This window comes from Dasypus novemcinctus, chromosome 21 (assembly GCF_030445035.2).
Source record: "Dasypus novemcinctus isolate mDasNov1 chromosome 21, mDasNov1.1.hap2, whole genome shotgun sequence".
Taxonomy (NCBI): domain Eukaryota; kingdom Metazoa; phylum Chordata; class Mammalia; order Cingulata; family Dasypodidae; genus Dasypus; species Dasypus novemcinctus.
The window spans coordinates 21420087-21436948 of NC_080693.1; the positions used below are offsets into that span (position 1 = coordinate 21420087).

General features: G+C 40.4%; 1 protein-coding gene across 4 annotated transcripts in view; it reads right to left on the reverse strand.

Moving 5' to 3' along the window:
• Positions 1 to 16862, reverse strand: part of DNAH9 (dynein axonemal heavy chain 9) — a 357462-nt gene that overhangs the window by 309869 nt on the left and 30731 nt on the right. For 2 of the 4 annotated variants that reach the window (XR_011646782.1, XM_058283464.1), the window contains exons 11-14: positions 13165 to 13233; positions 11381 to 11507; positions 5735 to 5990; positions 4407 to 4651 (exon numbers count right to left, since the gene is read on the reverse strand). Coding sequence is in view for 3 of the 4 variants with exons in the window: in XM_058283464.1 (XP_058139447.1) it covers positions 4407 to 4651; positions 5735 to 5990; positions 11381 to 11507; positions 13165 to 13233 (697 nt within the window). In the remaining variant the exon portion in view is untranslated. Of the gene's footprint in view, positions 1 to 4406; positions 4652 to 5734; positions 5991 to 11280; positions 11312 to 11380; positions 11508 to 13164; positions 13234 to 16862 lie in introns of those variants that run through there. The other 2 variants (XM_058283466.1, XM_058283468.1) reach the window with 2 other exon arrangements.

Consider the following 16862-nt stretch of genomic DNA (forward strand, 5'->3'; position numbering starts at 1 on the left):
GCATTATTCACAAGTGCTAAAATATAGAACCAGTCTAGTGTCCATCAATCAATAAATGGATAAACAAAATATGGTATATACATACAATGGAATACTATTCAGCTGTAAGAAGTAAAATCAATACGCATATAACAACATGGATGAACATTGAGGATATTATATTTAGTGAAATAAGCTAGACACAAAAGGACAAATATTGTATGGTTTCACTAAATACAATGAACAAACTAAAATACAACAAATAAACTCACAGGGGTAAACTTGAGAGCAGGGGTTCTTAACCATTTTTTCTCCATGGACCCCTTTGCAAGTCAGGTGAAAACCATGTACCCCTTCTCAGAATGTAGAGGCAAATAGTTTTATGACACTCAACATCAGCATGTCTTTAAATTAAATTTTAGGATTATTCAAAATTATGTTTTATAACTTTCCCATAATTTCAATACCTGAAACCTTTGTTCAAACAATCATTTTTGGCAAACATTTAGAAATTCAAGTTTTTCCATGGCGTCATAAAACCATCTCTGCTATCCTTACCAACCTTTTTGCAGGCAATATCCATTGCACTCAGAACATGCTACATAACCTGAAATAAGAACTAGGCCTAGAGCTGCAGGGTGCCTAAGAGTTACCTCCTGAGAGCCTCTGTGTTGCTCAAATGTGGCCAGTCTCAAAGCCAAATTCAGCATGTAAATGTGTTGCCCTCCCCCCAGCATGGGACATGACTCCCGGGGATGAGCCTCCCTGGCACCAAGGGATTACTACCAAGTACCAGCTGATGATGTAACTAGAAAATGACCTTGAATAAAAGGGTCAACTTGGACCAGCAGAATATCTCAGTCTATAAATAATACCAGGAGTTAAAAATGCTTTTTGACCTGAAGAAAAGGGGGAAATAGAAAGGGCAAATGAGTTTATATGACTATGAGTCTCCAAAAAGAGTTGGGAGGTTATCAGAGGGGTTGCCCGTATGCACACCTGAGAAGAGTCCCAGAGACAGATAAAGTAGATACACCCCAGGTATTGGTTCTCCTGAGGGCTACAGAGACCCACAGGTTCTATGGTCATGGCAGATGGAGTTCAGTGCCATGTCAGTTGGCCCTACTTTGGAGTTTGTGTTTCTGTGTGATGGAGCTGGACTTAGATGTGATCTTTGTCCACAAGTCTCTCCTTTTACTTTTACTGGAACTGTAGTTGGTGCTGGGGTTTAATGTATACCCAGGGGACCTGAATCTCTGGACTGACCATGTGATAGCCAGGCCCTGAGCCTCAACAGACTTGCAAATCCTACACTCTGGTTTATTGGACTTACCCCACTCATCTAACATGGAGGTGAAGAAGGTCAACCACCACACCAGGGAGCCAAGGCTGCCTGCAACTGAAAGCAGGAGAATTGCATCCAGCATCCATCTGGAATCTAAGCCCCCTCTTGATATAGATGTGGAGTGGACACAACCATTCTAAGGTTCACAGGATGGACGAATAGAGTATGGATTAGAGTGGACTTACTGATACTATATTCATGAACTATTGTGGTTAGTAATTGAAGAAAATGTGGCATTGGTGTGGAGAAAGTGGCCATGGTGGCTACTGGGGGTAGGGAGTAGGAGGAAGAGATGAGATGTGGGGGCATTTTCGGGACTTGAAGTTGTCCTGGGTGGTGCTACAGGGACAGTTACCAGACATTGTATGTCCTCCCATGGCCCACTGGGTGGAATGTGGGAAAGTGTGGCCTATGATGTGGACCATTGACCATGAGGTGCAGCAGTGCTCAGAGATGTATTCACCAAATGCAATGAATGTGTCATGATGATGGAGGAGAGTGTTGTTATGGGGGGAGAATTGGGCTGGGGGGGTGGGGGGGTACATGGGGACCTCATATTTTTTTAATGTAATATTTAAAAAATAAAGAAAAAAAATTTAAAAGGTAGATGCATACTACATAATTTTATTTATATGAAACTCTACAAAAGATATATCTCTTCTACAGTGACAAAAAGCCAATCAGTGATTCCCCAAGGGTGGGTGTAGGAGGTGGTGGCATGATTGGAAAGGGGCACAGAAGACCTTTATAGGGTGATGGCAATGTCCTATATCTTAATCATGTGTTGTGGGAGGCACATGAGCACATACATCTGTCAGACTCTCCATTGTACTGTACGTAAATTATACTTCCATTTTAATAAATTAATAAGTAGCTCTATCTAAATATCTAACAATAGGATAAGTTAGACAAACCATGGTGTGTTGATATAATTACACATTATGCATTATAGGGTAGAAAGATAGTTAATGACATAGAAAGTTAGTAGGTATATACTATTGGTATTTTTTTAAATCAAGCTTTGGAACTATATTGTACTGTGATTGCATTTTTGTAAAATTTACATACACATTTGTATGTGTATATATTTGTATGTATAAACACATATTTGGATAGAAAAAAGAAAAATTCCATTCATTCATTCAACACATTCAACATATATTTATTATCTACTATGTACATTATTGTTATTAATGAGCAAAAAGAACAAAAATTCCTTTTATTCATTGAGCTTCTGTTCAATGGTTTTCATTAAAAGTATTTAAATTATCAAAATATGAACATTATTCAAGGTCTAACTACTAAACTTTAAGTGTCTGACCTAAGGGGTTCTCCTGACTAAAATGGAGGTCATTTAGTATATTGCATAAATGTTCTGCCTTGAATTAGCTAAGGGGTTTTAGGCAATTAATTTAATCCCTCTCTGCCTTGGTTTCCTCAGCAACAAAATAGGAACAAGAGCACTTATGATTTTCTAAGAATTAAATGTCCTAACACCTGTACAGTGCTTAGAACAGTGGTAGGCACATGGTAGATACTAAATAAACATATTAGTATTATTGTGTTGCTATTAAAATGCCTGAATAAACAACTTTTGTGACAAGTATTTTTACTTAAGGCCATTTTGTTTATTTCCACATTGACCACTGGATAACTAAAATGTTACACTATGTATTTTTTCCAGGTTTCTGTGTTTGCTCAATAAGGCAATTAACTATCTGAATTTTGTCTCATTCTGATTTTCAAGAGAATAGTTTTGAGCACTTGTCATTATAGAGATATAGAAAGATGGTAGATATATAGATGACAGATAAATTACACACGTAGATAATGATGATAATGACAGACAAACAATAGAAAGAAAGGTAGGTAGGTAGACGGATGATGGGTAGATATTATTAGGTAGGTAGATAGGTGGGTGGGTGGGTGGATGGATGGATAGATGGATAGACAGATAGATGATAGATAGATAGATAGATAGATAGATAGATAGATAGATAGATAGATAGATAGATAGATGCTAGGTAATTTTTAAACTTTAAAAATCTTATAGTTTCTTGTCTTGGCCTGTTCATTTTCTTCAACTTAAAGATGAGGGTTATATCTTGAACTTTCTTGATATTCAATACAGTTATGTAGGACAGTTTTGGAAACACAGCTGACGTGGATATTTGGTTAGGTTATAGGCTATAGGGATGGATGGATGAAAGATGAATGAAAGATTGATGGAAAAAAATGGATGTCTGGGTTCCACACTAGGTCTAATGAATTATTGGATATGGGATCAGAAGGGGTGAAAAATAAATCAAGTTGAAGGACTATTTCTCAGAGCCTTGATTTCAGCAATCGTCCACATCACTTAACTTCTGGTCATCATTAGTGCTTAAGGTTCAACAATTTTCTTGTGCTTCAAACCACAGATAACTGTGATTCATTACTGACTCCTGCATGAAATCAAACTTGCCAGACACTGTCCTATTGATTCTTCATTAGGGTCAGGGCTTGGGAGTCATTTATAGTCTTTTTTCTTTTGTTCACCATGAAGCATTAGTCTTTGATGGTGGGGCATGAGGTTGCCCTGACCACAATACAGGGGAGTCTTATTGCATGAAATGTAACACTCTGCATTTTTTTCTTCTCCATTCCTAATGTTGTTAGGTAAATGATGGTGATCTTTCATCTCTCCAGGCTCTATAGAGCTAGATTATGAGAAGGATGCTGGAGGACCACACAAGTTTGTGTGAAGGGAGAATGGGGGTGATGGGTATTACAGTGGATAACTTAGGATTCTCTCCTTGGCATCACCTATCCACTTGGGGTTTGGTGTGAGATTTAAATCATATAACAAGTGGTGTCACTATTAAAATAGTTTTAATTTTGATACAGACACCAGAATTTGACTTTTCACTTACCCTATCTGTTAGCTTTATTTCTTTTGCTATCAGTATAAACTTTTCTCCCTGCCTGCAGAAGGCACAGTATCTATCATTTGTACTCATTTCCAAATGACTTTTTGAACCCAAGCTCACTTCTTGATGCTTCCCTATACTCACAGAATATGTAAATGAGAAGAGGTTATTACCTGAACAAGGGCATGAATCTTAAGGCCGGATTCTTGGATGAGACTGTAATATTTTTCCTTTCTATCATGCAGATCATCCAGAGAGAGAAGGCATTCCTTTTTCCCATCTTTTCTCTTAAATAGTGGAGATATCCATGTTTTCATGATGTTTTGAATCTCTTCCACATTGTCTTTTGTTTTCTGAATTCTTTGTTCAAGATCATGAATACTGTTGTTGACTTGAATGACATAATCCCAAATGCCTACTTATCAAAAGAAATATAATTAATTTAAATAGCTTACAGCTAAAGGTCTAATTGCTGAGAAAGATAAAGATTCAATACTGGTGGACTTTATAAGACTTCTTCTGCACAGGTTGCTTCACTATCATCAAGGTTTTGTCCTTCCTACTTGTATCAAGTTGTCAGCCTTTACCATCATCTTAATTATGGAGGAGTAGCAACAAAGAGGTAATGTTTACTTACCCAGCACACAAGGGTTTATATAGGAGCTGGGACATACAGTTTTACAATCTGACAACAGCACAACTTGATGACTATATTTGGATTATCAGGTTTTTTGGAATTTTTTTTTTGTACTTTCACTGTGCTAAGCGTTGAAAATGTCATTTCCTCTTACTTATGGAATAAAGTTGCTTACTCTTTTAATATGGCTTTCAAAGACTTTGATAAGTTGACAGTGACCTTCTTTTCAAACTTTAACTCTTCTGAGGACCCTAATTCAAATTAATCTCCCTCCCCTGTGATTCAGCACACTTTATTTCAAGCTCTAATTTTAGCCTGTCTTATATGATTTAGGTTGTGCATATGTCTATTGTCCCAACTAAACGTGAACTCTTTGAGGGAAGAGATTTGTCCCTTATACCTCATATTCTCCCCATAGTTCCTGACATGGTGTTCTGTATGTCTTAATCAATCAATGAATGTTCATTGAATTGAACTGGGAGATAAGAGAAGTAAATGCACGGGCCCCTCCTCCCGTTAAGATGCTTATAATCTATTTAATTAAGCAAAAATGATAATATAATAAAAGTTCTCATTCTGAATGCCCAATATAGCCTGAAGACTGTGGGGTATCTTATTCAATCTCTGAGCCTCACAAAGTACACAGCAATCTTTTCCAAATCTACAAATCATAGCTAAAGAGAAAGGAGGTGAGGAATATCAACTCTCTCTGCCTTCTCTACTTTGGATTTATGTCTGAGGAGAGGATAGACTTGTGTTTCAATCCAAAAACCAGATTACCAGGGAATAATATGAGGTTCTGTCAACTTTATTAGACCACTGACTCTGACCTTCTCTCCTAGTCTTCAGGCAGGGCCCAGTTACCTTCTGTTTTCCAGTTCAGAGTCTCCTCTGCAGCTCTCAGGCAGAGATCAATATTGTGCAGCTCATCCTCCACTAATGGAAATTCCACCTCTAGCAGAGTTTTCATAATCTTGTTGTACCAACTTGCCATCAACTCCAAATTAGCCACAAGCTTCCGATAGAATTCCCTGGAGGAGAACATGGCTACTGCTGTTTCCGGGATGTGCTTCATCTTCCTGGGTTCAAGATAACTCATTTCTTTCAGCACTGAAATCAGCTGGGGGAAAGAATCAATGGACATAGCCATAGCTCAGTGAGAGTGAACATCAGCAATATCAGTCAATGCCTAGAAAGCTCCAGGGGACCCAAAGACTCTCTGTATCCCTTCTTAACTTGTGCTCCTACAGTTCCTTAAATCTAGTCTCAGGGAAGGTAAATCTGGATTATTAGGCTAAGGGAAGATGACTCAGAAAGGAGCAAGGTTTACCAAATCTATAAATCGCAAAGTGCAAGAAGAGGAAAGCCAGAGAATGGAGACAGCAGTGAGAGCAGGGGAAGGCTCTGCCTTCTTTGCTTTTGGCCTATGGCTGATGAAACAAAAGGCTCACCCTGACCGAGCCAGTTACTACTGAGGGAGTGGTATGAAAGGATCATCAGGCCTTGGAACACCGCATATATGAGAGGCCTCAAATTAGACTTCTAGTATCTCCAAATGAGGTCATGCACATTGCCATAGAGAGACAAGGGTTACCCCCTAACAAATTTAAAGGTTAAATATAATCATTTGAAATATCCCACAAATTCTGTAATCCTGTACTGGCCTTTCACCCAGGGAATGGAAGTGACCCAGGCCTCTCTGAACTTCTGGAGGCCCTGGGTTTAGTGGCAACTGCAGAAATGAGGAACCAAGCTTCCAGCATGGTTTTAAGGCACACTCTTCATCCTCTGTTCATTTATTGCTGTGTTTATAGCTAAGCTACAAGGACTGATATGTATGGGCATAAGGGAAAAGATATGTACAAAACCATGGATTCCTCCTCCCACTCTCCCAACTTTTGGCTCCATATAATGACACTGGGCTCCTAGCTCTCCTTCTTTTTTTTTTTTCAAGATTTATTTTTTATTTTTTTTCTTCCCTTCCCCGCCCCTCCCCCCAGTTGTCTGCTCTCTGTGTCCATTCACTGTGTGTTCTTCTGTATCTGCTTGTATTCTTCTCAGTGGCACCCAGAAGTCTCGTTTTGTTGCGTCATCTAGCTGCGTCAGCTCTCCATGTGTGCGGTGCCATTCCTGGGCAGGCTGCACTTTTTTTGCACTGGGCGGCTCTCCTTACGGGGTGCACTCCTTGCAAGTGGGACTCCCCTATGCGGGGGACACCCCTGCATGGCACAGCACTCCTTGCACGGATCAGCACTGCACATGGGTTAGCTCTCCTTCTAATAGCTGGTCAGTTCTTCACTGTGGACCCACCAACACTACTCAGGGTTAAGGCAAGCACTAACCATTGGTGGAGGACTCAGTCTCCTAGTTCACTTTGTAATAAGCTCAAGATTGATATTAAAAATTTAAACATAAAAAGCAAAATAAAAAAATTAAAAGAAAATATGTATGAATGGAATATTAACTTCCATAAAAAGGAATGAAATTCTGATACATGCTAGAACATGAATGAACCTTAGGAGCATTATGTGGAATGAAATAAGTCAAACACAAAGGACAAATTTTGTATGAGTCCACTCATATGAAAAAAATTAGGTACATAAAAATCATGATTTTTTTAAATGAAAAGGCAAAGTTAAACTGGTGAAAATAATCACAATGAATTTCTTAATATGTGAAAAATATTTCATAAATTCCTAGGAAAGGGGGGCACCTTTAATAGAAAGTGAACAAAGGATATGAACAAGCAATTCATAGAAAAAGAAGTAAAAACAGTCAACAAACACATGAAAAAGAGTTCAATTTTAACAATAACCAAATATATGCAAATTAAAGCAACACTGAGATATTATTTTTTTAATTCATCAGGCTGGAAATGATTCAGAGAAATGAAAAATATGTCTTGCTGGCAGCAAAATTACTGGGTTCCATCTTTCTGAAGAAACAAGTTGATAATACTCATGAAAAATCTCAAAATGTGAATATTCTTTAACCCAAAAATTCCATTTCTAGGCATTTATCCTAAAGGAACAATCAAGGTGTTTACTGTAGCATTATTTATACCATATTTTATCCAATTTAGGATGGCGTCAACTGTAAGATTCCCTATTATTTTACGTCAAACTAAGGAAGAGAAAAATGTAACTTATTAAAGTATATGACAAATCCTAATTTCAGAGATGTTAAAATGTAATAATAAAAAAGTGCATCCACTCTCTAAGCCAAACTCGGCATGTAAATGCATTACCTCCCCACCAGTGTGGGACATGACTCCTGGGGATGAGCCTCCCTGGTGCTGAGGGATTCCTACCAAGCACCAGGTGATGATGTAACTAGAAAAAGACCTTGAATAAAAGGGTCAACTCAGACCAGCAGAATATCTCAGCCTACATGTAATATCAGGTGTTAAAAACTGCTTTTTGACTTTAGATAAAAGGGTGAAATGGAAAGGACAAATGAGTTTATATGGCTATATGTCTCCAAACAAGTTGGGAGGTCATGAGAGGAATAATGCTAATGCATGCCTCAGCAGGGTCCCAGAGACAGCCAAAGTAGATAGAAGCCCAGGTACTGGTTCTCCTGAGGGCTACAGAGACCTACAGGTTCCATGGTCATAGCAGATGGCTCTGGAGTTCAGTGCCATGTCAGTTGGCCCTACTTTGGAGTTTGTGTTCCTGAGTGTGATGAAGCTGGACTCAGAAATAACCTTTCTACACGTGCCTCTTCTGTTACTTTTACCAGACCTGTGATTGGCGCTGGGGTTGGTGTATACTCAGGAGACCTGAGTCTCTAGACTGTCCATGGAACAGCCAGGCCCTGAGCCTCAGCAGACTTGCAACTCCTACTCTCTGGTTTATTGGACTTACCCTGGCCAGCTAACAGGGAGGTGAACAACCACACCAGGGAGCCAAGAGTGCCTAAAACTGCAAGCAGGAGAATTGCATCCATCATCCATGTGGAGTCTAAGCCCCGTCTGGATATAGAGGTGAAGTGGACATAACCATCCCATGGACCACAGGATGGAGGAATAGAGTATGGACTAGAGTGAACTTACTGATATTCTACTATGGAACTACTGTGATTAGTAATGGAAGAAATTGTAGCACTGATGTGGAGAAAGTGGCCACGGTAGCTGCTGAGGGTAGGGATAGGGAAGAAGAGATATGATTTGGGGTCATTTTCAGGACTTGGAGTTCTCCTGGGTGGTACTGCAGGGACAGATGCTGGACATTGTATGTCCTGCCATGGTCCACTGGGTAGACTGGGGGAGAGTGTAAACTACAATGTAAACTACTATCCATGTGGTGCAGCAGTGATCCAAAATGTATTCACTAAATGCAATGAATGTGCCACGATGATGGAAAAAAAAAGTACATCTTAGAATCAATGAATACACACTGATGAAACTGTAAAAGAATTTAAATGCCCAATAATAGGTCTTTTAGATTGTGTAAACAAATACTTTATATAAATTAAATAAAATACATTTTAATCTATGCAATTCTTATCCTGTTCCCAGAGAGGCAATCTGGCAGTCCTGTCCCTCCAGACTGATAAGCATATATTCTTAATTTGGCTCAACAGATAGGGTATCCACCTACCACATGGGAGGTCCAAGGTTCAAACCCAGGGCCTCCTGACCCATGTGATGAGCTGGCCCACGTGCAGTGCTGATGCACGCAAGGAGTGCCGTGCCACACAGGGGTGTCTCCTGCATAGGGGAGTCCCACGTGCAAGGAGCACACCCTGTAAGGAGAGCTGCCCAGGGCGAAAAAATATGCAGCCTGCCCAGGAATGGCGCTGCACACATGGAGAGCTGACGCAGCAAGATGATACAACAAAACGAGACATAGATTCTGGGTGCCACTGACAAGAATACAAGCAGACCCAGAAGAACACACAGTGAATGGACACAGAGAGCAGACAACTGGGGGCGGAGGGTGGCATAGGGGAGAGAAATAAATAAAAAATAAATCTTAAAAAAAAATAGCACAGCTATTACCATATTGTTTGAAGATGGAAGTCAAGACAAGGGTGTTTATAGCTCTTGTTTGACTTGGTATGTTTGCAGTTGGCCACATTACATTACATGTGAGTTGAACTCATATTATAGTTTAGGATTTTGGCCCCTCCCATTTTTATTTCTTCTATTGCTCTTTTTCTCTCATTCTTTTCTATTCTATCATGTACAGACTGTAAAGCAACTACTAGGTGCTACCTATTGGGACAGAGTCCTTGGCCTTGAAGTGTATAGTGAAGGAGTGACCCATCTTGTCTTAACCCAAGGACTCAATTACTCCAATTATGACATCTAGACTATGGCCTATGTGGTAATACAGATATTCATTCCTTTGGGCATTTAATATGCAATATGGCTTACAGTGAGTACTGATAAAATTATCCTAAGGACTCACATAAGTTAAACAGATCCATGTCTTGCCAAAATGAAGAAATATATCCTCCAACTCCCTTTGTTGCACTTAATTCCAGGAGGGAACTGATGCGCTACTTAAATAGCAATTTTCTCAAAAGACACCAATGAACTGTCAACTTGGTTTGCGGCTCTGTCAAAGGTGCATTCCTGGAGAAAATGCCATCAAGGCAGAAGTAAGTAACTGTTTTTAGCTCAATGTAGCCAATACATTCACTTTTTTTTTAAAGCTCAATGATAAACTTCCTGATATGGGCTAACTTATAGTCATCATTTTCTCCAACATTAAGCTCTCTATGGCTAGTATAGGCCACACTGATCTTCTACCCTTGACATCATCTAGAATAAGATTTCTCAACCCCAGCACTATTGACATTGGGGGCCAGATAATCTGCTGTGGGGGGCTGACCTGTACACTGTAGGAAGTTTAGTAGCATCCCTGGTCTCTACCCACTAGATGCCAGTAGTTACCCCTTTTCCCCAGCTGTGACAAACAAAAATATTTCCATAGGGGTGAAATTGTGCCTAGTAGAGAACCACTGTTCTAGAGTCTTCTTTTCAAAGCTACTCCTTTGGAATTTATCATATGCTATCTAATAAAGAGAGATTTTTGTATCTTAGGTTCTAGCTCTCTGACTAGATTATGGGTTCCATGATGACAGGGGACCAGGTCTCACATTTCCGTGGTCTCCAACATCTAGTTCACATACTTTACATGACTTTGCTTAATACAAAATGATTGGTGATATTTTGCAATATCTCTTGCTGTGCAAAATCAAAGTATACACACTAGACAATCCTGTAGAAGAATGTGAGAATGAATCACACCTCAGAATTCATCCCCAAAAAAGAAATCCAGGGTGCAAATACTTTTGAGCATCTTTTGCATATTCTTAAACAACAAACAAGAAAACTTTTAACTCAGCAGAGTTAAATGAAACTCTTCAGGAACCCAAAAAGTTACTGTTGCTCGACTTACCTGTGGGTTAAAGTTGACAGTGATTTGCTTTGTCTCTTTAACTCAGCAGAGTTAAATGAAACTCTTCAGGAACCCAAAAAGTTACTGTTGCTCGACTTACCTGTGGGTTAAAGTTGACAGTGATTTGCTTTGTCTCTGGGTCACGCTTCAGAAGTGGCCGGGAGAGGTTGTACTGTGACTTCTCTGATACTGTCTGACACCAGTCCTCATAAAGTCTTGTCTCATATCTGCAAAGATTGCAAGCAAGCACCAGCTCATAAGTACCCTTCTAACTCCCCAACTCTTGGTTATGATCTAGAACACCAGCAGAAGATTCAAATAGTAAAATAATTGAATATATTCTCTAGTCAAAGTCGTTGGCCCAGCTAGGTTTGGTAGCTCCTGTAGGTAATCACTCATTTCTAAAGGTGGCATAGTTTAAATCAGAGAAGAGTAGCAAGAGACACTTTATAGGATTGTTTGGGTGATGAAGGAATGTTTCAATTAGCCTCAGGAAAAGCTGAGAAAAATTACTGTGTGGCATTTACTTTCACTCACCTACTGAAGGACATTAGCCCATTCAGTCATTGCATATTTACTGAGCTCCTGCACTATGTTGGGCTTGGGGGATAAAATGGTAAATGAAACTAATGGCAGAGACCACAGATAAATAAATAATTGCTATACCAAGAAGCAATGTACAAGAGAAATGAACACTTAAGGACATCTAATGGCAAGAGGGAGGGTAATAGGAGAATGCCAGAGAAGGTTTCATGGAAGAGGTAAAGAAGTGATATTTGACGGAGTCATAGAGGATGAGCAGAGTTTGGGCAACAAAGGAGGAGTGGGCATTCCTGGCCAAAGCAGAACATGGGTAAAGGGGTGGAGATGAGAAATAGCACAATGTGTGTGCAGAGAACAAGTAGATATGCACACCTGAGGATGGGAATGGTGTGGGACATGGCTAGAGAGGGAAGGAAAGCCCACATTAGGCAGGGCTTTGTGTGTCAAAGCACTTAAGCACTGAAAAACTGAAGCAGTGAAGGATTCCCCAGATGGGGAGGTGGGTCACATTGGATTTTATGACAGTGTCTAGCAATGAAAGGCCCAAAACTCGAAGCAAGGAGGCCTGCTAGGAAGCAGCTATAGCAGTTCAAGCCAGAGATGTTCTGGTTATTCGAGAAGGCACTGGTGGAGACAGAGCAGAGTGAATCGATTTGAAGCTATTTGGGAAGTAACAGGAATAGAACTTGGGTGACTTGGCAGTTGGGGTGCCACCAAATGGTTTGTCTAAAACAGTGCTAAGCACCGTTACCAACATCAACACCATCAACACCACCATCATCACTAGTATTATCATCATCATCTATACAATCTTGCTTTCCCAAGTTAGGAATAAGAGGACAAGGCAAAGGGGGAGACAAGACAATGATTGGGCTCTTCCTAAATCCAGCAACCACAAAAAACCTACTGCAGTTTTAATCAGGAACAATTATGAACTTGAATAAAATTTTTATCTTATGCCTTCTCCATAAAAGGATACAAAAAATATTTCTAAAAAGTATTTTCTCTTTGTGCAGCATAAATTACTGCTTTCCACTTAGTGAGAAGATCCTGAAATTTTCAGGGACACGGATCTTAGAGTGCCATGAGGAGTGTCCTACTTTTTCTAACTCTGCCAAGTTCATGCTCCCAACAAAACTACATTGGAGAAGGTTTGTTTCCAGAACAGAGCTGCATTCCCCAGAGACCAAGGGTTTCCAACACAAAAATACTGTACTTACAAATACCGTGGTTATAACATAAAGCACAGAGTGACATTTCAGAGTCACTGAGGAATCTGCACAAATTTGGAACTGTGAACTATGTAGTTTACAGAACAACACAATCTCAGAAGCTGCTTACTTTTCCAGCAATGACAGCATATCTTCATATTTTTGTATCATTTGCTTGCCTTCAGCTGACTCCATGCAACTACTCATATAGAAGAGAGAAAAATGACATAGAATTAGAAGTCAGGATAATGATCTGAGTAACAATCTGTAGCCAATAAAGAAGAGATCCAATAGCTTCTAGGGCTGGTTTCCAAATGCCCCTAAATGAGCCTGCATTCTTCTTCCCACACATCATCCGAAGGCCACTAGAGGGCACCTGCAGGTCCCAAACTACAGGCAGCCCTGCGGATGATGGGGATGCCAAGTTGCTGAGGGCAGGGAGAGGGTAGAAGAGATGTGATACGGGGGCATTTTTGGGATTTGTGAGTTGTCCTAAATACTATTGCAGGGTCAGATGCCGGACTTTATATATCCTGCCATAACCCACCGAATGTACTGGGGGAGAGTCCAAACTACAGGGTAAACTATTATCTGTGTAGTGCAGCAGTGCTCCAAAATGTATTCACCAAGTGCGATGAGTGTGCTACAATGATGAGGGAGATTGTTGGTGTGGGAAGAGTGGGGTGGGGGGCTGGGGGTATACAGGAACCTCTTATATTTTTTAATGTAACATTTTTTTTTGTGATGTATATATCTTCAAAAAAATGCAATTTACAAAAATGATGTGGTAGGGGGTGGGGAGTGGTTATATAGAACCTCTTATGTTTTTTTTAATGTTTTTTAATGTAAAATTCCTTGTGATCTATTAACTTTAATTTTAAAAAGAAGTCTCCCTAGCTCTCTTTCTACCTCTTGCAACCCATGTCTTGACCTGCCCCCTCACCCTAGCCAATTCAGTCATGCACAAAGTAAATGAGGTTTCTCAAAACTGAATAAAATGGAAATTGAGATATTAAATATTTTAGGATTGTACTTCTCTATATTTAAGTAAACATAGCCAAGAAAAAGAGAAAGAAAAAATAAATTCCCTTTCTTTAAACATCCATCAAGAACATTTAATTAAAAACCCCACCACCACTCATTTAACTGTTTCTATAAGGTTCCCTCCCACTCCTCTCCTCCCACATGTGCCCATACATATGTGCACACACATAGATACATGTGCACACAGACACAAACCCATGCACATACACACTCACAAATGCCTGTGTGCACACCATGTGCATGAAGGCTTCCACAGGAGTGCTAAAGACCCTTTCTATGGTAGGGCAGTTTGAGCAAGCTTGGTGGAGGCACCATTACAACTGCTTCCCCAGGTTTTGACACTCACTGTAGCACTAAATGAGAGTCCAGCTCCTGGGAAAATCAGTGAGGTATTTTTAATTTTCAGAAACCTTCAAACTGTGTGGAGGGTCTCTTTTAGTTTATCCTGCTAGCAAAACGAGGCAGCTTACTGGCAAAGATTTGCTAAAATCTGTTTGCTCTTTAAACCAACACAGGGTTTCTTCACAAGATCCCTTGAGCTTTCAGTATCAGCCCTTAGGCCTGGAAAGAAAGCACCAGATTTGCTGGTGTGTTTCCTAGTTGCTTAGTTCCCTTTATTGGTGAATGAACAGGTGTGTCTGTGAGGCAGCAAAGAGAAGTGGCAAATGGTTCAAACCATAAGGGTGGTCTCACCCCAAGCTCTCCTCTCAAAAGCAGTGAGGTTTCCTTAAGTCTCTTAACTGTGCACATCAGTTTAATATCTCTAAAAGAATGAGGCTAGCCAAGAGCCAGGCTTCTCATGCTGGGACATGTGGGCAGTTGCAGAGATATGTTTGAGAAGCCACAGGAGTAAGTAAGAACTCCCCATAGATTCCATTTTATGTTATAGCAAGGATTCTAGAACATTTTAATAATCAGTAGATATATATTATAAAGCATAACACAAATTTGAATTTAATTTTTAAGACAAATCAGCCTGTGGGCTATGGAAGGCTACTGTAGTGGACCTGTCCATGTGTAATCTAGATCCCCTCTTGGATTATGTACTCGTTCCCCCACTGCCAAAAGCATTTGCTGCTGAAGCACAGTTGTGTCCCTCTTTGGGAATGGCTCTTAGCCAAAGAGAGCTGCCACCCCCAGTTCCATGCCGCCTCCCCAGGAAAGCCCACTTCCAAAGACTAGCCCATGCTGGGGTGCAAAGGCCAGGCCTTCTTCTTTCAATCTGCAGCAACTCTGAAGGGCCAGCATTCCCTGTAGGATTGGCTGAGGCCTCAGTTGCAACTAACCACAGCTCAACTTCTCCCATTGCCAAATTCTGCTTCCCTCACTCCTTCCTGGGTGCTATTTCCAAAATCATCCCTATAAACTTCCTATAGACAAATCTGAGTGCTTCTAAACACAGGACCTAGGTACAGTGCCATAGCCCACATTCCTAGAAGCAGCCCTATAACCCCTCTACCCCATCCACACATCTACCCCCATCTGCCTTGGGTGACATGTTTGGGAAGCACAGACATGTTTGGGAGCCCTGGGAAGAACTCTGGGCTAGGAGCCCTAAGATCCAGCCACTTGTTCTATTTGTTCCTTTAGCTGTCTCTAGGACCTTAGGCAAGTTTCCTTGCTTCTCTGGGCCTCATTTTCCTCATCTGTAAAATAAAAGGGCTCAGACTAGAGCAGATGCTACAAATGGGGAATCTACCAGTCTGCCAGGTAGATTTGACCCACAACCATGTTTCTGAAAAAAAAAAGAATCCTTGCCAATTTTAAAGTTGGGCATTTCATGTTAAAAATTCCGATTCAAGAGATTGCTCCTACTGAATCTTCCTTTCTGCTTGGAAACACTGAAGAAGAGTGAGTACAGCACCCTTTAGACACCCTCCCTGATGCCTTACATCATCTTCCTCACTGAATCATGGCGTTGACCTGGCCCCTGAAGGCATTTAGTCTTGTCAACTGGGCCAAAGAGTCTCTAAGGTCCTTCCCAGCTCTAAAAGCTCTGTGATTCCCATGATCAGACTCCAGTTCCTTTGTGTCTGCTGTATTTGCCAAAGCCATTTGCTTTCAACAAAATTGCCTTTTAGAAAGAGGAGTGAGAAAAAAAGATTGCCCTTCCATTGGCAGCATCCTAAATATATTACATATAATAAGTCTTCTCACACCCTTCTTAAAGCTTATTTGCTTCTAACTCTTACAGTTTCCAAACTCAGCTGTAAGGTCGGGCAATGGTTTCTAAATCTGGCTAACAGCGCAGATTCACAGGGAGAGCTTACTGAAGAAGTTAATTCATAGGTCCACTCCCTGTGATTGAGATTCAGTGAGTGAAGGGTGTGGTCCAGGAATCCACATCTTCAGCTAACACCCCAGCTTATTCTAATGTATAAGGTCTTCACCTCTCACTTGAGGAAGCACTGGTTGTAATCATTTTCCAAAGGTCTCAGTAGCAAAGGGACATTAATAAGTCAGAAGGAGAAGTGTGAAACAACTCCACAGAGCTTCCAAACACCAGGTCATTTTTTTCCCGAAATGAATCTCACAGACCATAAAGAGTCACCCCATCGTCCATGGGTGATTGCCCCATTTAACACCAAGCAATCTACTCATGGTTCCTCATATATCAGCACTGCTACTGCTTGGCCAATAGGTATCTGGTTGATTGCTGGAAATGGAAAGAAATTTAGATGATTTTTATGCTTTAGGTAAGTGAGTTGCATTTTACAAAATTCAAAATTCGTAGCAGGAACAGAAGCTCAAACCAAACCAGCCTTACAGGAATAAGATACTCAC